This window comes from Sphaerodactylus townsendi, linkage group LG01, assembly GCF_021028975.2.
Source record: "Sphaerodactylus townsendi isolate TG3544 linkage group LG01, MPM_Stown_v2.3, whole genome shotgun sequence".
Taxonomy (NCBI): domain Eukaryota; kingdom Metazoa; phylum Chordata; class Lepidosauria; order Squamata; family Sphaerodactylidae; genus Sphaerodactylus; species Sphaerodactylus townsendi.
The window spans coordinates 155,625,685-155,639,687 of NC_059425.1; the positions used below are offsets into that span (position 1 = coordinate 155,625,685).

The 14,003-nt window shown below is 40.5% G+C and overlaps 1 protein-coding gene across 4 annotated transcripts in view; it reads left to right on the forward strand.

Moving 5' to 3' along the window:
- Positions 1–754: 754 nt before the first annotated feature.
- The window catches only part of TPO (thyroid peroxidase), a 105,328-nt gene continuing 92,079 nt past the window's right edge, over positions 755–14,003 (forward strand). For all 4 annotated transcript variants that reach the window (XM_048508657.1, XM_048508642.1, XM_048508650.1 and 1 more), the window contains exons 1-5: positions 755–819; positions 2,525–2,618; positions 5,227–5,311; positions 11,492–11,661; positions 12,832–12,964. In XM_048508657.1, the coding sequence (XP_048364614.1) occupies positions 2,525–2,618; positions 5,227–5,311; positions 11,492–11,661; positions 12,832–12,964 (482 nt within the window). In that variant the 5' untranslated portion in view covers positions 755–819. The remainder of the gene's footprint in view (positions 820–2,524; positions 2,619–5,226; positions 5,312–11,491; positions 11,662–12,831; positions 12,965–14,003) is intronic.

Here is a 14,003-nt window from a genome sequence, read left to right on the forward strand (position 1 = left end):
ACATCAGTAAAAGTTAGTCTGGGTTTAGCGTACAACAGGACATAGTCTTTCTTTTGATATTTAATTCAGAAAGACAGCTTGTTTGCCATACCTGTTGTCTCCATTTTCTCTCTCTGAATATTTAGAAAAGAGGTTTTGAGGGATCACAGGCACCAGTCATCCCAACTCATACTTTTGGGGGTGATCTTAGTGAAAACCTTCCGGCTGAGAGGTTTCACAAACCCGTCTCCTTACAGTAAACTGGTGCTGAAATACTTTTAGTTTACTGTAAAGCTCTGTTGGCATTGCCAAGATGAAGTTGGGACTGCATTTTTTTCCCAGGAACCAAGTGTGCTTTTGAGATTAAAAAAATATTTTTGAAAATGAATACACCACTATCAGTTCTTTAATTTTAAATACAAATGAGGAGCTAAAGCAGACATGTTGTCACAGCATCTTGTTGCTCAAGAATCAATAATCTCTATAAATGTTGTGTGGTAGGGGGTAAGACGACTTTAGGTACTATATTTTTGGTTTAACACATGGTTTTTGGTCACTGTAGAACAGTGAATGGAAGCAAGGTTCACTATGCAGTATCAAAGGGAAAATATAGCCATAGTATCAGAACATCACCAACTAATATTGAAATGCTACATAGCATGTATAAAAAGAGGCATGTTGCAAAACAACGCTTCAGCTCACTCTGCACCTTTAATCTTGAGAAGGTATTCATGCATAGAACAAGTTTATACTGAAGACTGGAGCCTTGGAAAGCACTTCTCTGGTTTGAGAAGTGCCAGAACAACAGAAGTTCGGGAGATAATCTCAACAGAAAAAAAGGTTAGATTATAAAATTTTGTCTTCAGTTTCTGAAAGAAAGCCTATATTTTTACTTCTAAGATGTACCAAGAAGGATTGTTATCTCCCACAGTTTTCATGCATTGGGCAGTTTCAAAGATGGTTTATGGATTTTGTAACAATAAACAGTTTTGTGTCATTTAACAGTTCTGAATTTCCAGTTAACTAAGCATTCAAAGTTGTTTGTTAGTAGATTTCAATAGCGTATACAAATTTTTACATTTGGCTTATAATTGCTTGTTGAAAATGTGGATTCTGGTTACTATGGACACTGACTAAACAGCTGAAAATGTGGGCTGAAAAACATTGCATTTGAGGCAATTTGAAAACCTCACTCTAATGTTGTAATGGCCACTCACATGCAGTTCACTCTGGGATGCTAGTCAACAGATGATGAAACAAAATCTTTAGCTTTGTTTCAGAAGCATGTGGATGTCATTTTATGACTGTTTTCCCCTAAAGTCCTGTTCACATGTTACAGTGAATACACATACATCTTGCCTGTATGTGCGTACTCATTTGCAAGAAAGAGCCAGTTGGGGATTAGTACCTGGACAATTGTGAAGTTTGTATCACATGTTCAGCTGTACATGAGTTGACTATGAGAATTACTCAGTGCACATACAATGAACCATTAAGTATATACTGTATATGGATGGTTGGTTCACATGTGTACAGTGAATGCAGTACAATCCATGCACTGTGTACACTTGATTTTTCTTTATACAAGTGAGTAATTCTCACATTACATTCAACACATGTATAGATGAACGTGCAATTGAAAGCACACATTTAGCCAGCTATTGTTCCCCAGCTTCAAATGTGAAGTGAATCCATGTTGTCTCTTTCTTAGAAATCAATGCATGCACTCACGAGCAGCATGTATGTGCACGTATTGTAACATATGAACAGGTCTGTATTGTATGTGTGTTCACAAAAACGGCTTTTGTCTTCCTTCAGCAGTGAAGGGATATTCTTCTCCAGTGAAGAATAACAATTGCTGATGGAGAAAAGCTTCTTTGCTGAAGGAACTTGTTCTTTATTAGAGGGAAACAGAAATCATGACGGAAGGGAATGATAGGGTACCGTATCGTGGGAGGAATTAAAAGGATCCATGCCTATATTTTTAGGATTAATGTCTGTTTTGTAAGTGGTGCTCATCTACAGAATATGTTAGCATGAACATATTCTTTTCAGCTTTAGTTCACAATTTTCTCAGTCCAGAACAGTCCTGTTGATAATAAGGGAGTTCATCCGCAATAAATATGTAAATGTGTAGTGAAACTCTTAACCTTAAAAATTTTCCTGGTGTCTTTAAAGGGAATAAATGTGAGAAAGCAACGATTTAAAGTTCTTTGAAGTGTTGTTTGAAAACAGAAGGTATCTGAATTTAATATTTGGCTGTCCATAGTCCTTTGTTATATGAGTTCATAGGATGCCAATCCCCCTCCCACATATTAATGAAACCCTCTGCAAACATTTCTATTTATCTCAGCTTCATTTGATCTGACTTTTTACAGAAATAGAAAAGAGAGTGTGGATCTTCTGATTTTTTTTATATTTAAAGAGACTGGAAGAAGATCACATTTTACAGAACTGGAAAAACAACTTAGAAGCATATTGTACACCACTTTTATGTATTGTAATCCTAACATTCATTCACTCTCGTGTTTTCATTATTTTTCAGATGAGGGTATTCATTTTCTTCATAATTTCAATAACAATGGCCAGCATGGCTGTTTTTCTTTCTTTTGTTCAGAAGAGCAGAAATGACTTATTCAGTAAGTAAAAATAAGACCATCTTTATCCCACATATTCAGTAACACAGGGAGCAAAATGCCACAAAGTGTGCAACAGTGACATAGAAGTATGCAATAGCTACAAAGAAGGAAACATAATTTTCCAGTCTAAAATAAATTCATCTGAGAGAGGCATTTTGTTTTAATTTAGCATTTTTGTGATTGTATTTTAAGTACTTTAAGTCTCAGAAAGTTGTAGTTCTTTATTGTATCATGCTTTTAGAAACCTACAGATTCTAATTGTGAACTGATGTGACAATAACTACAACCAGCTCTGCACATACTGGTTGCCAATAACACTCTATACAGTGAAACTGCCATGTATTGTTAGTTTTCCAGATCTGTCTCCATTTTTTGGATGCTACTGATTGGAGGGGAGAAACTCACAATATTATAATAATTCAGGACACATGGGTTTCACTGGATGGGGAGGAGGAAGCTGCAGACCTAGGATGCCACTGTCAATTACAGCTCTGGATCTTCTAAACATCTTCTTTCTGCTCATAAAGCAAACATCGGGAGATCAGATATTAGGACAGCTTTCCTGCAATAAAGCCCAAGTCTAACTTGCTCCAAAACCTTCTTATATGTACATCTTCCCTAAGCTGGTGTTTCACATTTATTTATTTATTTATTTATTTATTTATTTATTTATTTATTTATTTATTTATTTATTTATTTATTTATTTATTTATTTATTATATTTGTATACCGCCCTCCCCGAAGGCTCAGGGCGGTTTCCAACAACATAAAAATTTAAAACATCATATATATAAATTAATTAAAATACATAAAATATTAAACTAGAGATGGCTTCAGCTATTCTATTCCCCCTTTTATGAACCCACGGGAGGCCAGATGTTTACTTATTATTGCGGTTGATATCATCCCGGCTGGGCCAAACGCCTGGCGGAACAGGTCCGTTTTACAGGCCCTGCGGAAACTTTGTAAATCCCGCAGGGCCCTGATCTCACCTGGAAGCCTGTTCCACCAGGTAGGGGCCAGAGCCGTAAAAGCCCTGGCCCTTGTAGAGGCCAGCCGGGTCGCCTTGGGGCCAGGGATCACCAGTAGGTCCGCCTCCGATGAACGGAGGGGCCTAGAAGGGCGATATAGGGAGAGACGGTCCCTTAGATATGCAGGGCCAAGGCCGCGAATGGCTTTAAAGGTCAAAACCAAAACTTTAAACATGACCCGGTACTCGATCGGCAGCCAGTGCATTGGTATAGGACCGGAGTAATCCGGTCCCTTGCTGTTGCTCCAGAAAGGAGTCTGGCTGCCGCATTCTGTACGAGTTTCAGTTTCCGGATCATGGCCAAAGGTAAGCCCGCGTAGAGCGAGTTACAGTAGTCTAATCTAGAGGTGACCGTGGCATGGATCACAGCGGCCAGATCAGAACGGGAGAGATACGGGGCCAGTTGCCGTGCCTGCCACAGATGGTAAAAAGCTGCCTGGGCTGTCTGGGTGACCTGGACCACCAATGATAGAGATGGATCCAGAGTCACCCCCAGGCTCTTGGCGGACGAAGTTAATTTTAACGTCTCGCCAAGAAGGGTAGGCAGGCCAAAGGCCACCGGACACTCCCCCCGGCCCAGCCATAGGACCTCCGTCTTAGTGGGATTCAACTTCAGCCGACTTGCACTCAACCAACCAGCCACAGCATCAAGACAACGCTGGAGAGCATCAGGGGCCGAGGTCGGGCTGCCCTCCATTGTGAACAAGAGCTGGGTGTCATCAGCGTATTGGTGACACCGCAGCCCAAAACTCCGAACTAGACTCGCCAGGGGGTGCATGTAGATATTAAAAAGCATCGGGGAGAGTATCGCTCCTTGCGGCACCCCACACATAATGGGGCGACGCTTGGAGATCTCACCCCCCGATGCCACCTGCTGTCCCCGATCTCGGAGGAACGAGATCAGCCAATTTAAGGCTGAATCTCGAACCCCGATACCAGCGAGGCGGTGGACCAAAAGGTCGTGGTCTACCATATCGAACGCTGCAGTTATTTTTCCTGTTAGAGTTTGCAGCTGTTAGAGGCACCACGAAGGCACCATGCAGCTGTTAGAGGCACCAATTGGCCATGGTGGCAGGGGCTGATGGGAATTGTAGTCCATGAACATCTGGAGAGCCGCAGGTTGCAGACCCTTGACATAAAAGAACCTTTGAGTACCACTTGTCAGACTTTGATTTCACACATAAAATTAGGTATTTCATTAGTTGAGTGCAGTGTTGATATGCAGTATAAATGGTGAACATGCCCAACACAGTGAATTCATGTTGTGGCTATACAGTCCTGTAAAGGATAGTAGTTTGATTTAAACCCATGAATTAAAGTGGCCTTTGGTGTGCCTTTTTGGGGTGGGGGATGAATTGTAGTGATTCTGTTTGGGAATTAACAATGGAGAGAAAGATAGAGTCATTATTTCCAGATGCAGTTCTCAAAAGTGAACTTATGGGCTACATAACACAAATTAATAGCCAGCATATGCAGCTTTCTATCAGCTACATTCATTGCATGCTGTGATAGCATTAAGGCTATTAGAAGTTGTGCCAAGTTATGCTCTGTTTCTGTTTCTCTTATTCTTATGTGTAGGAAAAACAAGAAAGCATGGCATTACCAGAACTATCCTTGAAGCAGCATCTGTAACAGATGAGGAAACATATAAAATTCCAGAAAGGTAAAAAAGAAGCAGTGATGAGTCCTGTGAGCTTTTGCAGGTGTACTGAACTCCACTGTCTATAGTCATTTTAGTGGTAATTTGTGAGAGGAACTGTGCCGAAAAAAGTAAATTGTGTAGGGAAAAAAAGTCTGCTGGGAATAGGTCTGAAATTCTCCTTATCTGAAACTCTCTCTGCACTCTTGAGTTCTGTATTATTTGATCATGTTTTCATAATGGAACCAATGCAGTAAGAATCCTTATTGCTCCATTCATTATCTCGAGGTTCTGTGCAGAGCACTGAGCATGGACAGTTTGCCACAACTTTGATTTTTTTTTCAGCTCATTTGTATGTATTCCCTCTTATAATAAAGAGGCACATAAGTATACTGAGGCTGTTCCCGCACGGCACAATTATACCGGGCTACAATCGGTATCTTACAATCCGTGTCTATTGTATCCTGGTTTCTCCCTTTGCATGGGTGCCTGTTTCTGTGAGGGAGTCAAGTTAAGCCCGGGAGGAAATACTCCAATTTCTTTCACACAAGCCTTTTTTTTTTACCATGTAGATGCAGCATGCATGCTCCAACATCCCCAGTGTGCTGCATTCTGATTGGCTCTCCCCCCATCCCAAAGGCAATGCTTCTGATTGATGGATCCACAGCAACTGCCGGAAAACCAAGCAGGACACCCCGCCTTTTTCTAGCTTTGAAAGAGAGCCGGTGCAATGAGCAATATGGCAAGCATGTTGTGCTATACAAAGTAAAAAAAATTGACCAATACTGGGCAGTGCACTCCATCCACATTTAAAGGGGTGCATGAAACCACAGCACAAGACACTCCCCCCCCCCCCCGCCAATTGATATACCAAATAACATTTGACTGGTTTGGGGGGCTGTCACAAAATGAGAGCAACCTTCCAGACAGGCTCTTCCCCACCCCTCCCCTCCCAGGATCCCATTGGGAACATGAGCTGAGACCTGCAGGACTGGGCTGGTTGCAGTTTGGGTAGCAAGTGGCATTTAGTAAGAGTAAGTTAGAACAGAGTGAGCATGATGTAAGGCAGGGAGATCAGGCAGTGAGGTGGGAAAAGGGGGGCTACATGAACCATCAGACCAAGATTGATGGATTTCAAATTTCAATATGTTATTGTTTTCTTGGTTTGGGGATACAATCCAAAAGAAAGTTGGGTGTCTGGGGGGTGGGCGAAGAATGTACCACACACTTCAATGGCCATTCTACACTCATGCTGTCATGATTTCTTATTTTTGTTCAAACATGCATATTAGAAATATAACATAGCAAAGGGCTTAAACCTGAGGAACTGAAAGCTGTTAACTGTTGTCAACTGACCCGGCCTTTAGGTTGGTAGCAGCACTGAGCTGTCTGAACCAGAAACTCCACAAAAGCCAAAATATATTCTTAAAATTTATTAAAGGTAGTGAAACACAGATTTAAAAACAAAGTGAAACACAAAGCAAGATGTAACACAATTACAAAAAAAACAACAACAAAAGGCTAGAATCTACATATCATAAAGAAATATTCACAAGCAGATAAGCACTACTAGTTGTCTTAGGGTTAGTACATGTGCAAAGTTCCTGTAGAATCTCAACAAAGTGGAGGGCAAGAAGCATAGAAACAAAGAGTGATTATAATTGCTACCACTGATTGAATTAATTTATGATTTAGGCTGACCATGACAAGGTAATAATTGATTGACTGATCCAGGCACACTCTGATCAGAACATTCTGGGCTGCAAGTGGACTTATCCCTCCCCATAAAACAAAACCTTCTCAAACATTCTCCAAAGTAACTTGTCTCAGCCCCTTCAAATTAATGAGGATAACATTATCCTTCTAACAAGCATGGTAACCTTGAAGAGACAGAAGGCTTGCCTTCCAATTAGCAACACCTGCAGTTTTGAACTTTCTTAACTCATGAGAAAGGCAAACAGATTTTACTCGGCCTTTAGCAAACAAAAGGGATTCTCTCTTGACAATTGTGCATGCTGTATTTGTGGAATTGATTTTAGAAATTATCCTGATTAATGTATTTTTGAAGGCTTCCATGATTGGAAACAACTGGTTGTGGCAGGTTTTCTGGGCTGTGTGGCCATGGTCTGGAGTTTTTAGTTCCTAACTTTTCACCTGCACCTGTGATTGGCAGCTTCAGAGGCATATCAAAGTAAAATGTGTTTCTCTCCATGGTACAGTGTGGAGTGATTTGTGTGTTTAGGTATATGTTTTGTCCTCCTCTCTGGTATGAGGGGATGAGGATCATTTGCAAGTAACTTGGTTGAATTCATTTGCAGTGACATTTAAATGTGTCCTGTGGGTAAAGACTCTTGAAAATGCACCTTAACCCCCACAACCTGTGTGTCCCTCTCATCTTGTAATAAACTGATCCTTGAGTGATTCTTCTGTCACTTGGACATGTTCTCTTCCTTGGAAGAGGTTGTGGCTTTTATTTGGAGTTTTCCTCTACTCGCTGAGCTATCTGGCTAATATGATTCAGGTGGCCATCTGTCCTTCTTTATGCATCTGCCTGTCAGAGGTAAGGGCTTGTAGGAAAAGGTTCAAATCTGCTCAGCATATATTCCAGGAATATGATAGACACTAGGGGTGTGCACCATTTTTTTTGTATTTTTTCAGATTCAGGTTTATCAGATCTGAAAAATTTTGGAAAATAAAAAGCCCCAAATACTCGTTTCGGTAAATGGGGATTTGTGGCTTTTTCTCCTTTAGAAGAACCACCACATTTGGTGAGATTTAGGTCAGTGAGTCCAATTTTATGGATCTCCTTCTATCCATTAAAGTTTTACTGGTTTCCAATGGAACATGGGACCCATAAAATTAGATCCCTGAACCACACTTCACCAAACTTGGGAGTCCTTCTGAAAAGTGCCACAAATGTGGTGCCTCTACCTTGAAAAACTGGCCCTGAGAGGTCTACAAAGATTTCCCCATAGAGTCTAATGGGTCATTGTCCTTGAGTGTGGTCTTATTTGACATTTCTTTTATCTGCTGAGAGAGAGAGCAAAAAATAGTGTCTAGCAATCAGCGATACACCAGAGTGATGGTGCTTAGGACTGGGCTGCACATCACCTAACAGAACATGAACAGAGTAACTAAAGCCAGTAAACAGAATGAAAATGTACTACTCCAAAATTTGAGGATGCAGTCACTCATGCAAAGGCCTGGATGTATATGTGTTTAAAAAAACAACTTGACACCTGAAAATATCATCAGAAAACAGGTGGGTAGTTATCGGGACTATGTCAATCAAGAACTGCTGCAGAAAGGACTCTTTCTCAAAGGACTACCCATCTTATGGTGGAGTGAAAGAAAGGCCTTGGTAAATTATCTAAATTTGGGAACAGGCATATATGGGAGACAACAATCCTCAAAATATCCTGCTCCCAAAAGTTTGATAGTGGCGTGCAAAGGCATATGGGGTCCAAATGGCGCACAGAGACAAAGCCTCTTCCAGGCGCCTCCCCAGGAGCCCCGCCCATCCCTGCTGCAGGTGGCCAATGAAGGAGTGTCCATCTACAGAGCGGGCAAACTTGAGCATCCCTCAGTCACACACTCTGGCCTCCCCGAAAATCAGGGACATGGCCCCCTCTGGCTGCTTTTAACAGGCCTAGTCCTGCCTTGAACTATGTTTTCAAGTTATGGTGAGCATTTCAACAACATGCCCATGAGCCTTTGCTAAATATGCAAATTATTATCTTGCAGTAGAATTTTCATAGTACTTTTGACACCTATTCAACAGTCTTATCCTAATCATCTCCTTGTTAACGTAGCAAACTTTTGAAAAGTGAAAACTCATCAAAACTTTGCAGTGTTGAAGTTGTTCTTACTTGGAAGTGAGGTTGATTGAACTCCGTGGGATTTAAATTCCAAATAAACAAGTATCAGGTCAGACTGCAAATGGAATAATTGTGGGAAGCTCTTTAGAAGAAGGTGGAGAACAAAATGTGATACATAAATCAATTTACGCTGCCAAGGTTTAGAAGACCTCAATGAGGATCTCCAACATAGATGAAGAAAGATTTTGATCGTAATTTTTGTAAATGAGATAGATTGTAAGAAGATTGGATAGTAATTTGTAATCTGTAGATAAGTCATCAGTAATTGCTGCCACTGCAACCAATGAAACAATTGGTCATCACAAAGATAGTCCCATTGTTTTTGGTGGAATAGTCATAAATAACTTTAGTTGGATTGAAGTCTGTATTTGTAATCTATACAGTTTTTCTCATTTTAGAATTTTATGAATGGCATATTAGGTTTCCCCCCTTCTCATAACACAATAGTGTACCTATGAAATACCAGTACAACCTCCACAAAGGTTGACTAATTCTGCAAACCCCTTCCAGATGCTCTCGCTTCAGATTCCCTCACCCAGTCTAATGCTGGTACCTATTTGTGTCCTGGTGAGAATACAAAGGGGACCATATGGTATTCAAAGAAGCATAAAATCGATTTATATGCCCCAAAGAAGAAACTGCTATTTTAGAATGTCAGTAAACATTGCTATCACTCTATGGCCATCGAGACTAGAAGAAATTAATGAAATGCATCAGCTTTGTTTAATAGTATGTTAACAGTTTTGCTCCAGTATGTCTTTCAGGAGCATAACCAAACTCAGATATATGTACATGACAGGAACTTGTAGGCATGTTCTGTAAAAATGATCATGGTGATCAATGGACCATCTTACAGACTATTCTGCTTCTGACATATCCAATACCATTCTACTGTTCCAAGATTAGTACTCACCTGAAGGTTTCATTCTGGAAATGAAAGTTCATATAGTAATATGATGTTCAAAATTATGGATTGTAGAGACAACCTAATTTTGAGCAGCTGTGCAAACTGGGTTATACATTTCTCTGAGAACTCAGTTCTGCAGGCATCTTAGATCTCTGCCTGACGGCGCACTGACTTTCCTTCATCTCTAACTCACAGGGGATTTATTTACCTTCTCTCTGGGCATCACCTGCTGCCACCAACTAATTCTGAAAAGTATCTCATGCTAGAAGAATGAGATAGGAGCAGCAGTGGTGTAGGAGGTTAAGAACTCGTGTATTTAATCTGGAGGAACCGGGTTTGATTCCCAGCTCTGCCGCTTGAGCTGTGGAGGCTTATCTGGGGAATTCAGATTAGCCTATACACTCCCACACACGCCAGCTGGGTGACCTTGGGCTAGTCACAGCTTCTCGGAGCTCTCTCAGCACCACCTACCTCACGGTGTTTGTTGTGAGGGGGGAAAGGCAAGGAGATTGTAAGCCCCTTTGCAGGAGAGAAAGGGGGGATATAAATCCAAACTCCTCCTCCTCCTCCTCCTCCTCCACTACTACTACTACTACTACTACTACTACTACTACTACTACTACTACTACTACTACTACTACTACTGGCACTCTTTGCTGCATTGATGTTCAAAGGCTCCACAAATTTGCTATGTCTCTCATTTCACTTGTACCAGATGAAGTAGGAATGACTGAATATTGTAGGTTACAGGCACAGAATAAGACTTCAAATTTGAATATTGACTATGAATTTAGAGCAAAGTCTCATAGCCAGTGTCAGTTCATCAACTGAAATTTTGGTATGCTACAATATCAACCACCTATGCAAGCAACTATCAGAGGTTTTAATTAGTTCTCTTGGCTGTGTCTTGAAGCATAGGAGACTGCTCATGGGAGAGAAAACTTGCGAGTGATGTCCTTTTGCTCCCCAGCTACTTCATTTGTCACTAACAGGGAAACTTGTATGTCCCAGTGTACCTTTGGCATTGACCTTATTTAGTAGAATTGTGCTCAAAATTGGTTTAAAATTGGTTCAAAATAAAAGTAACTTTTTATGCTCTTGGATTTCTAAATATTGCATGGTAAAGGGGACAAACTGTTAGGAGCCTAAACAAGGAAAATGTGTAAAACATAGAGAATGGCACCCAAAAAATCATCTCTTTTGGTGGAAAACGAGACAGGAAGAGGATCCCCACTGATTACAAAAAAATACTCTGCTGGAAGTTATGGGATGGAACCTTTAGTAGGGAGAGTAATAGGACAAGTCTGAGTGAAAAAGCTGCCTGAATCTAACCAATATTATTGAAGAGATGCCAACACTGATATCAGCATTAAAAATGTTAAATATGTTCAATCAAAACTATTTCTGTCTCTTTTGTAGAAATCTTCAAAGGAGCAGAACAATGACTCCTGCACAGTTTCTGGCTTTCTTCAAATACCCAGAACAAGAGACTCAAGCTGTCTCTCGAGCAGCTGAGAAAATGGAAGCTTCAATACAAGTTTTAAAAGAAAAACTTCACCAGAAGCATAAACGATCATTGTTTCCAAGTGGTAAATATACAATCAGATATTCTCAAGGATTCCCTGTAGATGCTTGCAGGCCAAGCCTCTTGGATTAAATTATTATTGACTTTATGTTATTGGGATTTTTTTTGCTTTAGGTAGGAGTTAAATTGATATCTAGACCTCAGGGTCACATTACATGTTGGGAGCTGTTTAAAAAGATCTTAGAAACCCCTATTTGTGCTTCGGGAAGAGAGATTCTTTCTGAATAGGATCTTTGGCTACAAGACAATCATGGAGTTCAGTTCCTTGCATCAATATTTTAAGTACTGTTTTGTTCAGTATCTATTTTATTATAGATTTTATTATTTATTTCTCCAAATATGCAGCAATATATAATATTGGAGAACTTTAAAAAGCAAATATGTCACATGAGAAAAGAGTTGGTATGGGGTAATTCCCACCATTGCGGGAATGTAGTGGAAGATTTTATTATATTAAGAGAGGATTCTGTGATATGTGACTTGCTACACCCTACTGTGACCTGCGTGCATATATCACTCACTATCTAGATAGATTTCTAGGCAGTATGGGGGTCATGGAATACACTGGCACCATCCATGGATAAATATAGTCACATGGTCCTGGAGCTGTATTTTTAATTGCCTATTCATTCCCCTTCTATGGTAGCACTGGCCAGTTCACACAACTGTTAGTGCTGCTGTGGCTTCCAAGTGCCACTGATGTATACTTCCCCATTAGCTCTGGGAGCCTGGATGATGAAGCACTTGCAAAGACACTTTTTATTTTTTAGATTTCTATCCCACCCTACCCTGACAACACCAGGTCCAGGGCGGAGAACAATAATATCATACAACAAAATAATAATAATGCAGTAAAATTTCAATCTAGCAAGCAAACCCATCCTAATTCAATTAAAACATTAATAACTTATAAACATCTAATATTGCACCATCAGCAATTCAACAATTTGTGTCCCAGGACATCCCAGCAGTTTAGGATAAAAAGGATAGAAAAAAAACTAACGTTAGAATAAATTTAAATCCAAATTTAGTTTAACATGTAAAAGCTACAAGCCACTTACATTCTAGAAAAGTGGCATAAGGCATACCAAGCTACAGTTTCTCTGATACAATTCAGTACTGGTCAAATAGTTAGAAAATATTGGTAAGAGTAAATGTATGTTTTAATTTCCAGATCTGTTATCCAGTGATGTTCTCAGTAAGATAGCCAGTATATCCGGATGCCTACCACATACACTGCCTCCAAAATGCCCCCGAAACTGTGTGACCAGTAAATATAGACATATCACTGGTATTTGCAACAACAGGTGGGTCTTATAAATATAACATAACATAATACAATCCTGCCAATTTGAGTGGGAGGCACCTGATTTCAGAACAGACCTCTTTCTACTGTAAAATTTGATTTCTTCAGTTTGGCTTAGATTCAGTGAATGGATAAGCAGAACCATAAATGGACTTAGCACAGTTCCACTTGTGCAAGATTTTGTGCAACATCAAGTCCTTTCCTTTCTATATATTTTACAGCCCAATCCATATAGGGAGGGGACTTCATGGCGGCTGAGGATGGTGTGGGGAAGGTGGCGCTGCACCACCTCCAATGGAGCTCCAGTTGGTGTAGTAAGCTTCAGGGAGAAAAAAACCCACTGATGCCCAGAAAAGCTCCATTGGAAGAAATGACTTACACCATGCATTTTTGCGGCATGGGGCTGCACTGGGACATCTACCCCACAGGGAATCCCCCAGCCTGTCCCCCACTGCTCCAGTGTGCTTCCGGATGCTGGAGCAGCCTCCAAGCGGCAGGCTCTTTCAGGTTTGGGCTCCAAGCTCCCATTCTACCCCCCCCCCCATCTGGATTGGGCCAATAGTGCACAAGATCTTTTGTCAGAAGAAATGTAAGTGGGAATATGGAAATGCAATAAATTACACTTAGCACAAGCAGATATTGTGGTCTTTTTTGTTTTTATTTCTGCCTGTGCTAGAGTCTAACGCAAGAGGGAATTTTGTTCTGGGAATTCTGCAACCCCTGGTCTTTGTTTCCTCACTTTATCTTTGTTTCACACTGAAATTTGAGTTCACTTGTACTGTATACAGGGTCATGTAAAGAAAGTGAAGCTAGAGCTGTGGCAGTTATTTGTTATTAAAGAGAAATATTTGGCTTTCTGTAAACCATGGGACCAAGTTTGCCTCTAAGCCTGTTTTTCTGTACATCTGCTCAGTGTGCAACTGTGAGTTTGAGAGATTCCCAGTAAGATTCTTACAGAAGTTGGTATTAATATTAGATTAAGCAAGCACACACAGAATACAATAAAGCACTTCTGTTTACGCACAAAGGCATCTCTGGCA